The sequence below is a fragment of the Odontesthes bonariensis genome, chromosome 2 (assembly GCF_027942865.1).
Source record: "Odontesthes bonariensis isolate fOdoBon6 chromosome 2, fOdoBon6.hap1, whole genome shotgun sequence".
Lineage (NCBI taxonomy): Eukaryota > Metazoa > Chordata > Actinopteri > Atheriniformes > Atherinopsidae > Odontesthes > Odontesthes bonariensis.
In genome coordinates this window covers 6,344,816-6,360,212 of record NC_134507.1, presented here as the reverse complement: position 1 = coordinate 6,360,212, position 15,397 = coordinate 6,344,816, and the positions used below count along the sequence as shown (strand labels likewise).

The following is a 15,397-nucleotide window of genomic DNA, read 5'->3' as shown; positions in this document are numbered from 1 at the left end:
CTTCTAAATATTGTTTTTTTTTTCGTCTGTTTTATGTTTGTTTAGGTCAGAACTCTATGGGGGCTTTTATGAAACAACTAAAGCTCCAGAAAATCAAAAAGTAAAGACTACTCAAGGTACAGATTAAGTACTAGCACACTGGCCTTATTAATGTTGACAACACAAGGAAAAGCCAGACTTTTCGGACGGCCACACAATTATTATATAACTTTGTTTTTTGTTTTTTTTATAACATTTAGTCTCAAACAGGAGGAAAAACTGAAGTCCTTTTTGACTTCTTTGTTAGCCACTACACTAGCAAATGGTGTTCTCTGTTTCCCTGACCTTTTCTGGGACATGCATGATATAATAAGTTGCAGAAGTAGTAGAAAAAGGGCATATACTGTATACCGGCATCAAAACTCGTGGCCTGAGAATGAAGAGAAGCTCATTAAACAGCAAACTCAGTAAGGAACAAAAATAAGACGGACAAAGAGAGAAGGAGATCTCTGAAAAGAAGCCTGAAGCTGTTTACATGCATGTCTGATTGTATGTATGCTCTTTCGATGCAGGTACTCTGACATGCTCAAGGGTAGCCAAGGTTCCAGTCTATCCACAGGCGCTTCTGGCACTCAGGGAGCAGATTCTGGCCTTTGGCGAGGAGACTAGATATTCTCTCCTCATGGAAGACTCTGGGCACAGTGCGGAAGGCCGGCTGAAGGCCTCCGTGGAGCATCAGGTTTCTGCTCTGGTCTTTTATGTTAATCCAACAGTATGCACTGCAGCCCTCATAAATGAGCTCACTGCTGTGCAATTATCATCTCATTTAAAAAGGGACAGCTGATTTGCACATCCAGGCTATGTGTAGCTGTAAAAAAAAAAAAAAAAAAATGCATTTAGGAAAGTAGTCAGTGGCCTGAAATAATGAGCACTAGAAAAGAGCAGGTCAAAAATGCCTTTGCTTTCTTTCTTGTTCCCTGTTACAGAGCGCCACAGGAAAGGCTAAATTAGCACTTCGCTTCAGAGAAATAGTACGTGATATGGAAGACTATTTGAATCCACTTCTCGTGCAGTTTGACTTCTCTTGCATCAGGTGAATTACAAGTCAACGGATTTACTCAAATTTAAGTTGTTGGGTTTTTTTTCATCCTTGTTCTCATATAGTGCCAATGGAAAGTTTTCAGACCCTTTCACATTTAAATACTTTTTTGTTTTAACAGTTTTCGATCCATCTATGCACAGCTGTCCACAATTACAAAGCACAAACAGTTGTGTTAATTTGTTAGGGAAAACAAATACATTTACATAACTATAAAAGCATTCACTTTGCCTCAAGTCGTGGTGATAATCCTAAAAGATGGCCACACCATTCCTGTAGAAGCTTCTTCTGTTCCTCTCCTCAGCCTGACATACTGAATCCTCTTGAAAAGGTTTTTTACACAGGATCGCTCCACATTGTTCTGCATCCATTTCCCCTTCTCTCAACTCCTGTGACAGGAAAACATTCCCACAGAATGATGTTGTGTGCTTTTGGAAACATGAACGATCCCATTTATCTACCTTGACACCTGTTGGTAGCTCCACTAATATGTCTTTGCAAGGACTTCAGTCACCACAGATAAGGTGAAACTGATAAGGGAAAAAAATCCATCCATTTTCTATACTCGCTTAATCCAACTGTAGGGTTGCGGTGGGGGTTGGAGCCCATCCCAGCCATCTTTGGGCGAGAGGCAGGGTACATCAATACATCACAGGGCCACACACAGACAAATAAACCACATTCACTCCTAAACACAATTTTTAGTGACACCAATTAACCTAACATGCATGCTTTTGGACAGTGGGAGGAAGCCAGAGTATCTGGACAGAACCCACTCATACACATTGAAAACTCCACACAGAAAGGCCACAGCTGGGAATTGAACTTGGAACCCTCTTGCTATGAGGTGATGGTGCTAACCACCACACCACCGTGCAGCCCAGGAAAAAAAAATCATGATTGAAAAAAAAAACACAATATAGAGAACTTAAAGGAGTCTGAAAGCTTTATAGTGGCACCGTACAAAGCAGGTTCTCCATGTTTTCTTTTTTTGTGCGTGTGTAGATGATGTTTTGCTCCAAGCATACAGCAAGATAATGCTGTCTTATTGATCCTCGCCTGTCCTCATCTCCTTCCATTAGGCCACAGGCTGCATCTCTGTCAACCTCTGATATGACCAAAAGCAAAGATAAAGAAGAAAAAGGTAGCCCAGGTAAAGTTGGAGTGTTTGATGTCAGGTCACTTGTGTCATTGATACCCCGAGGGAGTTGTTGCTATCTTTGCAGTATATCGCATGAATTTACTATTCCGAAGTCTGTTGTGAAACCCGCATCCTCTGTGATCTGGCAGCTAATCTGCAGGTTTCTTTTCAAACAGGCTACAGCTCATTCCCCTCAGGCCAGTGTTGTTGCTGTTCATGTGGTTTGATACACTCATGTGAAAAACACAGTACATCCTCTTTCACATCTAAGATTTTAACGTATCAAGACATAATGAAAAACCTGTTAAAGTGTGTTTGATTAGCAGCACTTTAATGGTAAATGCCTCCTAATTCCTCTTGAAGCAGTAAGAGTGGGTTTGGACGGTATGATATGATCATTCAGTCGTGTTTGGATATATTTACCAATTTAACATGTGTATTTACCTCATTTCAAAACCTAGTACAGACCTCATTAGGGTTTTTTTTTATGTCTCGATACATAAAAACTTGACAAAGGGCTGTACCTTTTTTTTTCTTTTTACCTTGACAAAGTTAAAGGGCAAGTTTTTTTGTTTTGTATTTTTTTATTTTCTTTTTAAACCTGGACCTTATTTCTGGCATCAACGCGCGTCGATGAAGTCGATGCGTGTGTAGAGAGCCCCCTGATAGCCCCGGATAACAACAACATGGCAGCTCTGAGCTAACAGTGCAAAAGTACGCATTCATTCATTCATTCGTCTTAAAATATTGGTGAAATAAAGACAGATAATGCCTTATTTAGAGGCTGTATTGTCTATGTCCTGTTCTCTCCCGTTATATGGATATACGTGGATCTTGAATAATCTATATTCCAAAGGACACCGACTTTCACCAAACTGTTATCGGTGAGTAGATGAACGTATTTTTTGCCAGAAATAAGGTCCAGGTTTAAAAAAACAAAAAACTAACTTCTCCTTTAACCTTTAGCGTCCACACATATGATGGATCAGTATGTCTTACAGATGGATAGTGTTATGTCCCCAGTATAAACCAAAGGGAAAAAAATAAAATAAAAAAGAAGATAAATAAATAGAAAAGAAAGTTGTCCAAAGAATTTGAAAGATTTTACGGTGAAAACTATTTGTGCTGTCATGAAGTACATAATCCATGTAAAACTGATCTTTCCCAGTTGCACCAGGGGAGTTTCTGGTGATTCTGGCAGACAGGAGCTTGCTGGAGTTGCCACTGGAATCTTTGGCCATCCTGCAGAGAGAGGGGCTGAGTTCTGTATCACGAGACTTTTCCCTGCAGATTTTCTACAGCCGGATAAAAAAAGAAGATCCACAGAAAGGTACCAGAGACAAACATGAATCCATGTTAAAACATTGGCAAGCACTGATGAGAGATTTGTAGCCATTTCTCTGGATCCTACCATTACAGCTGCTGAAAAGTATTACTGTTGTTATGGAATGAGACATCTCATTCACACAGATTTAAAAAAAAAAAGACAAAGCGTGGCACTGAAAGTTAAAAGCGAGAACTGTAACCAAAACTGACTCAACATGAAGTCAAGTAGAGTATTGAGGCTCTCTGATTCTGTTCTGGCCTACTGAAAGTGCAGCAATTTTACTGAAATGTCTACAGTGTTTCACTTAATATAAAAAAAAAAATTAAAAAAATTAAAAAAGCATTTCTGAAATGGTTAGAAATGTAATTAAATGCATGGAAGTTTAAACAAAAGTCATTGGTTAATACAGAAGTTAAGGCAAAACTAACTCAGATATTCTAAAAATGAGCATTCACTGGCTTTATAAGAGTGGTGCTAATTAGTGACATTTATGCCTGAAATGTTATCAAAAGCCCTGAACTTGAAATATGAAACTGTCACGCGTGTGTCACCACGTGCGTCGTGGTGGTGTAGGAGCACCTGAATGCAGATATTCCAAATGGAAAAAAAAAACAAAAAAAACTTGATTTATTTAAATCCAGACAAACAAAAACTAACAAAAACCCTAAAATGTGACTATGAAAAAAACTTGACAAAACAAAAATCTGACATGGACAAGACAACAAGAACCAACCTGAAACATAGCATGAGTGACGGTGAGGATCTGGCAAAGGATCTGACGTGGATGAAGCTGATAGCAGGGCAGAAGAAACTGAGGAAAAAATGACAAAAACTAAAGATATGACAGAAGATAGATAGATAGATAGATAGATAGATAGATAGATAGATAGATAGATAGATAGATAGATTATTAGTTTATTGCTGGTGTTGTCCCTGCCGCCTCTCCCCCACCCCTGCAGTCCTCCCCCGCATGGTGGGAATCTGCAATCTGAGGGCTGTCTGTGGAACAGTTCAGTCCCCTACTAAAATTGCTCCTCTGAGAGATTGCTCTCTTCTCTCTACCTCCACCTCAGACTCCTGCTCTATTCACACTGCAGGGCAGAAACACATCTGATCAGTTTGTCCAGCCACGGGCTGTTCCTCTTCCTTTTGCTGCTGCGCTCACTGTGCGCTGAAAGTGCCACTGACGCAACATCCCATCATCACCTGCGCATGTCAATCTTATCTGATGTAGTCTGTTGAAAACAGAGTACTTGGGGTTACCTGGACGTCCATAACATCTCTGAGGAGGTGACGTACTTTCTGTGAACGTATGAATTCGCCATGGTCGTGGCAAAGTTGTATGTTTGTTTTTGCGGGCCATCAGTTATGACATCTGCACAGAGATATTGTGCCTAAAAACGCCATTTGAAAAGTATTTACAGAACAAGTAAGATCTTCTGAATTTTGCTCGAATTTTGAGAGTTGCACTAGCTCATCTTATCATTCGACTGTTGTAGTGCAAAGAAAATGACATTTGATATCTGCTGGACCATCTGCACACTTCATATAAGAAAGTTTTAACTTGCAGAATTAGTGGGACCCACTGAACAGTGGAGCCTTATGTCTTGTGTCAGGAAAAGACACGGAAGGATGACACAGAGATATGTGGTCAGGGATGCTGTGGGATCTGTAGTGCAGCCTAACAGTGGTTTAAAAAGATGTTAAAGGGATAGCTTGGTTGAATCAAAGTAGGGTTGTGTGTGATTCTTAAGAGTAGTCTGTGTCTTACTTTCAGTAGACGGCGGTCAGAGTGCTCTCAGCTTGGAGAATCAGCTATGACATTTTTTAAGTTTTTTGTAGATGGTGGAAGATTTGCTTCTAAGTACTTTATACCAACTTTAATTATTATTTTTTTTTAAATAAGGGTCATTATCATCAGGAAAATTCCCTCTCATGACGACCTGCTTGAGGGCCCCCTGGTAGTCACCCAACTTATTGACTTGTTACAGCTTGCCTCCCTTAAAAGACAAAAGAGTCTCATGAATGAATACATTTGAAGGGTCTTTCATTTGATGCTGATAAAAGCCAGGACCTGAATCAAATAACGTGTGATAATTAGACTGACGAGCATTTTCCAATCGCCAAATGATGATTTAATTCACAGAAGAAGACTTGGGTCGCAGCCAGGAGCAAAGTTTTGGGTTCCGCAGTCGCCGATAAATGTCACTGACTTTGCAAATGCTGAGAAGGTTTTTTTTTTTTTTTTTAACGAGTCCAAATGTTATGTGATCTACAGTGCAGAAAAGTATGTGTATTAATTCTGCTTCCTGTTTGCGGCAGTTGAAAGTGACAACAAAAAGGAGACTAAAGGTGGCAAGGGAACTAAGGGGAAGGGAGATCAAAGCCAAGCCATCAAAGCGGTGAGTTCATTTAATTAATCTGGACTTCCCAGATACAGACGGCAATATTACTTTTACCTGCCGTCAGCACTGGCAGTTATTTCAGTTGCTCCTGCCTCGCTTTTAAGTGTGGCTTTTCAATCAATTACATAATGTGTTTTCATAAAGATCCTGTTTCCAGCTGCTTAGCATTTATCCTCATGCACCACTTCTGTTTTTTTCAAGCAAATCAGTTTTGCTTGGAATTCCTTCACTGTCACCTCAGTCTTACACTGTATCTGCATAATACTAAAGAGAACATGCACATATATGTGTGTGTGTGTGTGTGTTTGTGTGTGTTCATATAAGTTATTTGCTTCCTCCTTATATATTTCACATTTGTAGCTGGGTTTTTCTTCTTTTAAGATGCAATAATACCAACTTTATTGTTTCCACAGATACCTGCCAATCACGTGCTGCCTTCTTACACTTTCCCAGTGGACGCACAGGTTCAGATGTATCTTTTTTTTTTTCTCACATTGTTCCTTTCAAATAGCTGTGGAATGCTATGACTTTGTGTTGGCTCAGAGGTGCCCGCAAGGTCAGGGAATACAGTTCGACCTCTTCTCATAAATCACGACTCTTAACTCATCCTCGAAAGATATTGTCGACCCTTACAACGAAGGGCATTTTGGTAAGTAAATGGAACCGATTTATACCAATGAAATCTTTACACTGATATCTTTCCGCTGAATACACTCATTTGTGTATTTGTCAGATTTGGACCGATGACATTGCTTACTTATCTCAATGAAAGTAGAGTTCTGGCTGTTTTATTTGACATTCTGTATGGGTGCTGTGAACTCCAAGGGGCGTGCTGGGAGTTTTAAACCTCAAGATGCCGAGCTCGGCTGTGATTAATGTTCTCTCTCTGCAGTATCACAGCCAAGAATTGCTACTGTACAACAAGTCGCTCTACTTTCTTTATGTCCTTTTTTACAGTCCCCTGACTTTAAACAAAAAAATGCAAAGTTTACAGTAAAAAAAAATAAAGACGGTTTCATTTCGAAGCACTTATGTGTCAAGATGTAATAATGAAAACAAAAACCTGTGAAGGAATTTTGGCCCACTCCTCTTTACAATGTTGCCTTAGTTGAGTTGCGGGCATTCGTTTATGCACAACTCTCTTAAGGTCCCACCACAGCATTTCAGTCAGGTCTGGACTTAGACTGGACCATTGCAACACCTCGATTCTTTTCTTTTTCAGCCATTCTGTTATAAATTTGCTGCTGTGTTTGGGATCATTGTCCAGTTTCATGAACCAAATTTCAGCCAAGCTTCAGCTGCCGGACAGATGGCCTCGACATGACTCTAGAATACTTGGGTATACAGAATACAGAATTCATGGTGGACTCGATGACTGCAAGGTGCCCAGGTCCTGTGGCTGCAGAACAAGCTCAAATCTTCACCCCCACCACCTCTCTGCCAGATTGATAGATAGCAACAACTGCTTCTCTTGCACACACCTCAGCAAACTGTCAAAACGTCTGCTGTTATAGAGGCGCTCACACTTGCTGATGATCCATTAATCATCAAGTACACAGTGACAGAGTAATTTGTCATGTGTTGTTGTTCATTTCAGGTTGCATTTACCTAATTTCAAGACCTGGAAAGGACCAGACGATTTTTTTTTTTTATAAATGTCCTCATAGGGGCGTAATGTCTCTTTCATATGACTGTTTGTCATCGTCTCTTTATGGTATAGGAGATACCAGTCTGAGTATTGCAATGAAGGAAGCTTTGGAAACCCACAGCCAACATTTTGCCCATCTGGGCAATAAAGAAACACCCAGGTTTGTGTCTCTTGCATAGCAAACTCTGACAAACTGTATTGGAACACATCAGTCACTTCTGTTCTGCTAACATATCACCTCATCCGTGCAGTCTGTCTGAGGTGGCGCAGGTGCTGAGCCGATGCAGCGGCTTTATCTACCTGGGGATGGACCACTTCATGGCCAACATTCCGCCTGCCAAACTAGCAGCCCTCAATCTGTCTGGTACTGTACAACTACACATCTAATGTTCTCCTCCAAGCATTTTAGTATGACCATTTTAAGTAAGGCCATTTCTATGAGAATTCATTAATTGTGAGACGTCAGCATTAAAAGTTGCCAGTATTTGCAACTCTCCCTATGAATATCACTGCGTATGGATGTCAGCAAAAGTAAGAATTGGAAAAACAAATCATATAATAAAAGTTTTAATGAGGAGAATGATGGATCGGTCAGATCTTTAAAGCATCTGATGTCTCCACTGAAGAAATAGATTAAATTAGCAGCAGAGCAGTTTGGTAATCATGTAATCACTAAATGAGACAGAAGGCTTGAATCTCTTCAAAACAGATCGATCTTTTGTTCCGTTAACAGGAGCAAATAGAACTTTCTTTGTGCTGCAGTGAGCAATCAGTGGGGTTTCACAATTGAATTCCTGCCATAACATTTCCACAACTTTATTAAAGTTCCACTCCAGAAGCTCCTGATCCCCTATGTGTTTTACTAAAAAAATAAATAGATCGAGAAAGAGAAAGCCTCTCGTGGCTTAATATCCTCATGGGTCATGACTCCAACTTCTTCCTCATTCTGTGAGTGGGGATCTATGAATATGCTGATGAGCTAATGATCAGGGGTGCAGACTCTCACTCACTGAGCAACAGAACCTTTGGCTCTCCACATAAGACGCAGAAAGACAGCCTGATGCAGTTAGACGGGTTTTGTCGGCCCAGGAAAGAGAGTCCCATCACTCTTAAGGTGCTCATGTGTGAAGTCTAACACGGTGTGCAGCTGCCTCCCCATAGGCTTTGGAAACCATGTGTCACAGACACAGTGTGTTTTCCCAACGAAACGGCAGACAGCCGAGAAATACAGCCGGCCTGAAGCCAGGCCGATGCCGGTGTTACTTGTGGTTATTCCCCTGGTGGGATGAATTGTGCATGAGAGTGGGAAAGAGAGAAAACCCTCTGTTTTTTTTTTACAGACATGCCCTCTCTTACCCTAATGTCACCCAGATAAATGGCTGGAATGACATCAGTCTTCATAACAATTTTATTGGCCTAACTTTTTTGGGTCAAATTTGATAGAGGTGGAGTGAGGAGTCACTCCCCATGTGAGAGAGCTCTCTCAGCGCATTGCTTTTCTTTGCACCAGTCGGCCAGAAGGGGAGCGTGCAGCATGGAACATTGGCTGTCAGAGGGCTGGCAGAATTGACATACCTGAGCTGCTTCTGGCTCAAACTGTTGAAACAGCTTTCTGAACAATGAAAACCACAGATCCGTGTCTCCTCTAGTATTTTTTTGACGGGACACCCTGATGTCTTAAAGACACGAAGGCTTACCGAATCTGATTTCATGCTGTCACAGTCAGAAACTAAACACGTCACGTCAGCTATTATAGCAACCAGAGGAAGACACACCGACTCACTTCTCTACATGGCTGGTACTGCTGTCTCTTCTAACTTGCCCGAGTCCCAACCAGCTAGCACAGGCTCACGCTGCAAGGTTATGGATGCAAGTAGTGGTGCTCTGCAGATTCAGCCATTGTGTTGATGGCTGATTTCGCTTGTGAGATGTCTTGCAACACACAAAAACCACCATGTGAAAATACAAACAAGGTTTTTAGCAGAAGGGGACTTTAAGTGCCTGCAAACGTAATGTGATTTAATGATTCTAATTTTAAGTATTGATTAGAAAAGGTGTTGTACATCGATTAAAGGTTCAAGAACATCTGGGGTTTTTTTTGCTAAATGAACTCGTTTTTAGATATTTTCTTTTGAGCCCTCCTTGCTGCTGTAATTCCCTCACAGTTAGAGGAGGACTCCACACTTTAGCTCTGTTTTCAGTTATTTTAGAAGGCCTTTTTGCTTCTTTAGCACCCTTTGAATGAATTGTATACCCCTCCACCCCAAAAGAAAAAAAATCCGCTTTAAGAGACATAAAGACAAAATTAAATAAATGTAGCTCGTCTTAATGGCGACTTTAAATTCCCTCAGCAGCAAAAGAAGGTAGTCTGTAAATCAGAGCCCCTTAATCCAATGTGATTGGCAGTGTGAGGTCAGCCTGGGGCTGCCCCAGGCCAGACATATGTGCCACATGGTAGTCTGCTCTTAGTGCTGCTAACTATAGTATGACTGGCACCATGCTCTGAATTCCAGCTGTTTTTTTTTCCCCACAGGAAACAGGATCATTCCTGCTTATTTGGCCGTCAGGAAATGATTAGGTGATGGCAGATTCATGTGTCACACAGTGCAGGCAGCACCACCTGCACTCATATATTTACTGAGAATTATGTCAACCTGCATCTTTCTGTTGAATAAGAACAATGGGCCTCATGCAAGAACATTTTCGTATTTTTATTCTAAATTTCTCTTACTTTTTTCGTAAGAAGGTCTCGTACGAACACGCCACGTCAGATTCAACAAACGCTCTTAACTTCGGGAAAAGTGTGTAAACGACCTGCGTAAATGATGAATCACACCTGTGCGTATCTAAGTTCACGTGCACGAGGATAGTAGATTTGCATACTCCACGCCCAAAATTATACCATATAAGGAGCTATGCTTCCTCGCTCCTGTGCCTGGAAGTGTTGAGTGTTGAGTCATGAGAAAAGCATCAAGGTGCAAAAAGAACAACTTTATGGGCTCTGAGACTGAAGTCCTGCTTTCAGAGATCCAAAAAGGAAAATCTGTCATTTTTAGCAGTGTCAGCAGTGGAATTACGGGACCTGCTAAAGCGAAGAAATAGGAAGCAATTACGAGTGCTGTTAATACCGTGTCACCTGTAGTTGGTAATGTCACCGAAATAAAGAAATAAATGGTTTGATATGAAAATGGCTTAAAAAAAAAAGTCTCCCCCTTGGTAGGCGCCCGATGACTGCATCTAAAGCCATGCAATCAGTTGTTGCCCCATCATGATGGCACTTTGATGGGGTAGTCCATGAGGGGGGTCTTCTGGCACCGCGCCTTCTTGTCTGCCTGGGCTGGTTCAGGTGGAGACCCTCGTTCATGGCAATATTGCGCCATGAACGAGGTATCGAGACACACCCACCCACCTGGCCTTCAGCTCAGTGCGCTCCCGACAGCACGTGTGTTTGGATGCATATAACAGAGGACTGAGACACCCCCGATCTGTCTCCAGTCTCACTCTGAAAGATTCCAGTGGCCAAAAATCCAAGGGTGCTGAGGACCTGGATCTGTGGTGGACTTGGGTTTGATCGGCGTGGTTCTCTCTGGATTTGTGGCTCTAGCAAGCTGCATATTTGCAGCAGCACAGTCCTTGGCAATCTTAATTGCGATGTCAGCCATTCATCTGTCTCCACACAGTCTCTTCCAAGAGCCTGACGCACTTAGGCATCCAAAAGTAGAAAGTCAGCCGCTGCGCTTCCCGTTACAGATTCAAACGAACCTTCAATTAGTGCACAATTTACGTCAAACAGAATAATGTCAGCATAATTATGGGGTATAATGTATATTTATTTATGTTTTCTTCAAAGTAATTAAATATACAATCCATTAGTCAAGCAAACTTGATTTGAATAACAGCAGACTATTTTACGAAACTCCTACGACAGCTCTGGATCACTCGTAAATTCTGTTCGTACCTGAAGGAAAACGTAAAGTACGAAAAGATTGGTGAATGCGCAAATTCTCTTAAATCACTCGTACGGACGATTTAAGAACAAATCTGTGCGTACGAACGATTCTTGCATGAGTCCCAATATTTCTCAATATTCCACTTTAGGGGCCGGATCTTTGTTAATGCCTACAACAGTGCCCAGTTTAACATATTCATAGATCCCAGTTCACCGAATGAGGCTGTGAGGGACCGAGCCGGTCAAACATGAGGACACAGAAATGATTTTCAAGAAAGAATGGGTTTATTCCCAAAAAATAACAAAACTTTAAACAATAGTTACAGGGCCCTTAAAAGAGGTCAAATAAGGAAACTAAATTCAAAGACAAAAATCAAGATTTTAACATAACTTTAAGCTAACAGTTCAAAAACAAACATAACTGACCTCACACACAACAGACAAAGGGGACTTAAATGTTGGCTGATCAGACCATGACACACTGAGGAAGAGGGAAGGGAAACATCAACACAAATTTAACTAACAAAAGTAAATAAACACAGTTAGCTCAAGAATCAACTTAAATGCCTAATAACTAAACCAAGTTAACAAAATTAACAAATCACAAAAGCAAAAAGAACTAATGCAGAAATTAAAAGACTCCATAGTCTTCCCCCCTCTAGTTAGTATCACCCAATCAATCTGGGATTGGAGTGGAGTGCTTCGTTTCAGCCCAGTCAAAGCAACTGTGTGGCTGCAGGTGTGACCATCACAGAGGCAAAAGATATAAAGTCATATTCGAGCAATTTCAAAAGGCATGAGAGAAGATTTACTTCTGGCAAAACTGAAAAGTTTATCATTTGGAGATGCACAGATGAGTTTTTAGATAATTTATAACTACCAAAGTGGGACTTTGAACACATGAGATCAATAATGCTTTATAATAAAGCATGAAAAAGGTTGCTTTATTGGGTTTAGGAGAACAGGAATTGTTCTTTTGTGAGATAACGAGAGCTGCGTTTGCTTTCCTCAGAGTGCCGCATGGTTCTGCTGTTTGACCGGGTTCAGAACAAAGCCAGCGTTCTCCGTCAGTCAAACCTCCAAACGTCAAAGAGGTAAACAAAGCAGCTGGACTGAATGACGCTAAATTTTCTACTTTCTGTCCACTTAAAGTGCTTTGCTGGGCTTACTTACACTACTGAAATGTGTTTTATTTTTCCAGTATTAAAGTGTTTCATGTGATAGTTCACAGAAACAGGACTTCCCCTCTTTCTGTCTTCAATGACCTCACAGTCTCTCTCCTCTCCAGTGAGGAACAACTTGAGCTGGAGAAACCCTCGGAGACTGCTCTGTTGCTGAGTTTGGGTGGTGTTGGATGTGTTGTCCTCAACCAGTGGCACAACAGCCTTCAACAGAATGCACAGAATCTGACCACTGCGCTGGACAGTAGGTTTTCAACATAACACTTGAAGCAATAATTCTGTTTCTATCTATACAATCTGTTACCATCAACCTGTTGTCATTAAGCATTCTGAAACTTACGACATGCCTGAGGGTATTTATCTGCGGTTAGAACAACACAGCCCTGTGTTCAAAGCCGGGAAAAGTGATCATTTGTGTATTTAGGTCTTATTTTAGTACAAAGACAACATATCAAAAGTTCAGACAAAGAAATTCTTCTGTGCTTTAAAAAATATGGGCTCATTTTGAATTTGATTCCAATAACACTGATTGGAAAGCCCTAGAAAAGAGACTGAATTGCAGAACTGCTCCCCATTAATTAGGTTTCATTTGCAGCAGGTCAGTGACAATATTTGGTGATTTAACAAAAAAAGAGAGAAGAGAGACCATCAGGGACAAATACGATGATGGGTTTCACCCCTCTGTGAAAGACTGCACGAGAAAAGAACGCGTCTGAACGTGTTATTGCACTGAATTCTGAAGACTGCGTCATCTACAGCACATGTCATGTGATGTGGCTGGATGGCGTAGTGGTAAGGTTGCCGCCTTTCATGTGGGTGGATTAAAGCGTTGGCCGAATGCATAAACATAGACATGTTGCGTTAAAGATTCCAAAAATCCCCAGAGATGGGACACAGGACAATAATAAAAGATTATATATGTACCTGCTGTGGTTGTCACATTCTCAGGCAGAACTGGATTAAATGCATTCGTGTGATGAATAAAGCTGCAGTGAGACACAAGTTCTGACTCTCCCAAGCATAGAAAAAACATTGGAAAAGTCAGTCATTTACACATCTATAAAGGTAAAGTAGTTGCTTCACGATATATTGGGCTTTTGAAGCTGCCGTTCTGACAACATTTGACATGTTTGGCAACAAAGCGAGAACACAGCGAGCCTTTCCTCGTGTTATTTGGCTCTACACAGTGATAATGTGTACTACAACGATGGTTATGTTACTGTGATAACTCGGGCTGTCCTCTTCAGGTTCTCACACATTAAATGGGTTCGGTGGTTCTCCTTATGAAATACGCAGATCAGCTGACACATTTGTAAGAGAAACAGTTTGCACGGCTGAAGAGGTGTCAGAAATATAAAAGCCATCATGGAAAAAACTAATTTGCATTTAGGACAACAGAGGAATGCTGCCAGAAGTTTCATGACCAACGGTTGAAGTATTTGATATGTTGTCTTTATCTAAACTCTGCAGCTTGCAAGTAGTATAACTTTTTATAATTATTGCTTTTTGTTTGCATTTTTATTTTACAGCATCTCCACTTCAATTTTTTGTTTGTTTGTTTGTTTGTTTGTTTTATTGCACAATCAGTGTGTGTGTGTGTGTGTGTGTGTGTCATCATTCGTTGCAGGTATACTAAGGGTCAGAGAGACCTGTGGCCAGGCAGTCCATGCCCTGAGAACAGGTGGCAGCTCAGAGATGCAGCATCCCGCGGTCACAGCATCAGATGGTACTTTGTACTCAGCCTCAAAATATCATTTCTGCTTGTAAATGGAATCAATTCGCATGTATTACACCTATATATCTTTACGTAGAAAACTATTGGTTTGACCCTTTTTTTATGACTCCACCCAGCTAATACAGAACGTGTGTATAACAAGCACAATTAAATATATATGAAGTCTCACATGTTAAATTCCAACTTTCTCTGCAGATCAAGCGCTCCTCACTGCCTCAGAGGAAGATAAGGTTCAATACAAGGCTGCTCTCACACCATCAGCCTTCAACTGCGTTCTTTATGGCCTTCCAAACTTAATCATCCCTTGATATACTGTAAGCCCTCTACACCTTAAATAAATGCTTCAATGATTTTTTTGATTTATTTCAAGTGTACGGATGCAGTTTCATCTCTCAGGTGTGAGGGAATTTCTGTTATTTCCGTGTTTTCTCGTGTTCTTTAGTGTTGATTAACTTAAGCTGTTTAATACCAAAACAACACCTGCTCTGTTATCTTCAAATATCACTTAAAACAACTGTCGAGAAAAAGCTTCAAATATCAACCGTACAAACTGAGGGCACTCCTTTCTGCACGGTGTGCCGAACTGTGTCAGTGTGTTAACAACTGGGTCCCTCTTTTATCGACTTCCGCTGAGAGAAGCTAAATTTATCCTTTCATGAAAATGGGGCTGTGGATGAATATGATTGTGCTGACAAATGTTCATTTAGAGAATGCCTTCATCGGACGGTTATCCAACACATGTAGATTTAGTCAATGTTGCTCCCTGGTAAACGCACCCTTTTTGAGGAAAAAAAAAACATGTTTAAAGGTTGCCACAATAAATGTAATTTACTGTGCTCCAATTAAGTTAGCCTAAATTTAGAAGAGACAGTGGAAGAAGTCATCGCTACGACTTTGATGCTCTATTCTTACAAAGCTGCGAGCGTGTAAGCC

At 40.9% G+C, this 15,397-nt stretch overlaps 1 protein-coding gene across 1 annotated transcript in view; it reads left to right on the top strand.

Annotated features, from left to right (window-relative positions):
* cfap46 (cilia and flagella associated protein 46) overlaps positions 1 to 14,799 on the top strand; it is a 70,214-nt gene extending 55,415 nt beyond the window's left edge. Inside the window, 15 exon segments of the mRNA XM_075474659.1 lie at positions 46 to 116; positions 552 to 718; positions 966 to 1,072; positions 2,161 to 2,231; positions 3,388 to 3,549; positions 5,869 to 5,948; positions 6,365 to 6,408; positions 6,410 to 6,423; positions 6,568 to 6,600; positions 7,672 to 7,759; positions 7,851 to 7,963; positions 12,561 to 12,642; positions 12,837 to 12,973; positions 14,357 to 14,455; positions 14,660 to 14,799. Of these exon segments, the coding sequence (XP_075330774.1) occupies positions 46 to 116; positions 552 to 718; positions 966 to 1,072; positions 2,161 to 2,231; positions 3,388 to 3,549; positions 5,869 to 5,948; positions 6,365 to 6,408; positions 6,410 to 6,423; positions 6,568 to 6,600; positions 7,672 to 7,759; positions 7,851 to 7,963; positions 12,561 to 12,642; positions 12,837 to 12,973; positions 14,357 to 14,455; positions 14,660 to 14,772 (1,381 nt within the window). The 3' untranslated portion in view covers positions 14,773 to 14,799.
* The last annotated feature ends 598 nt before the right edge of the window (positions 14,800 to 15,397 follow it).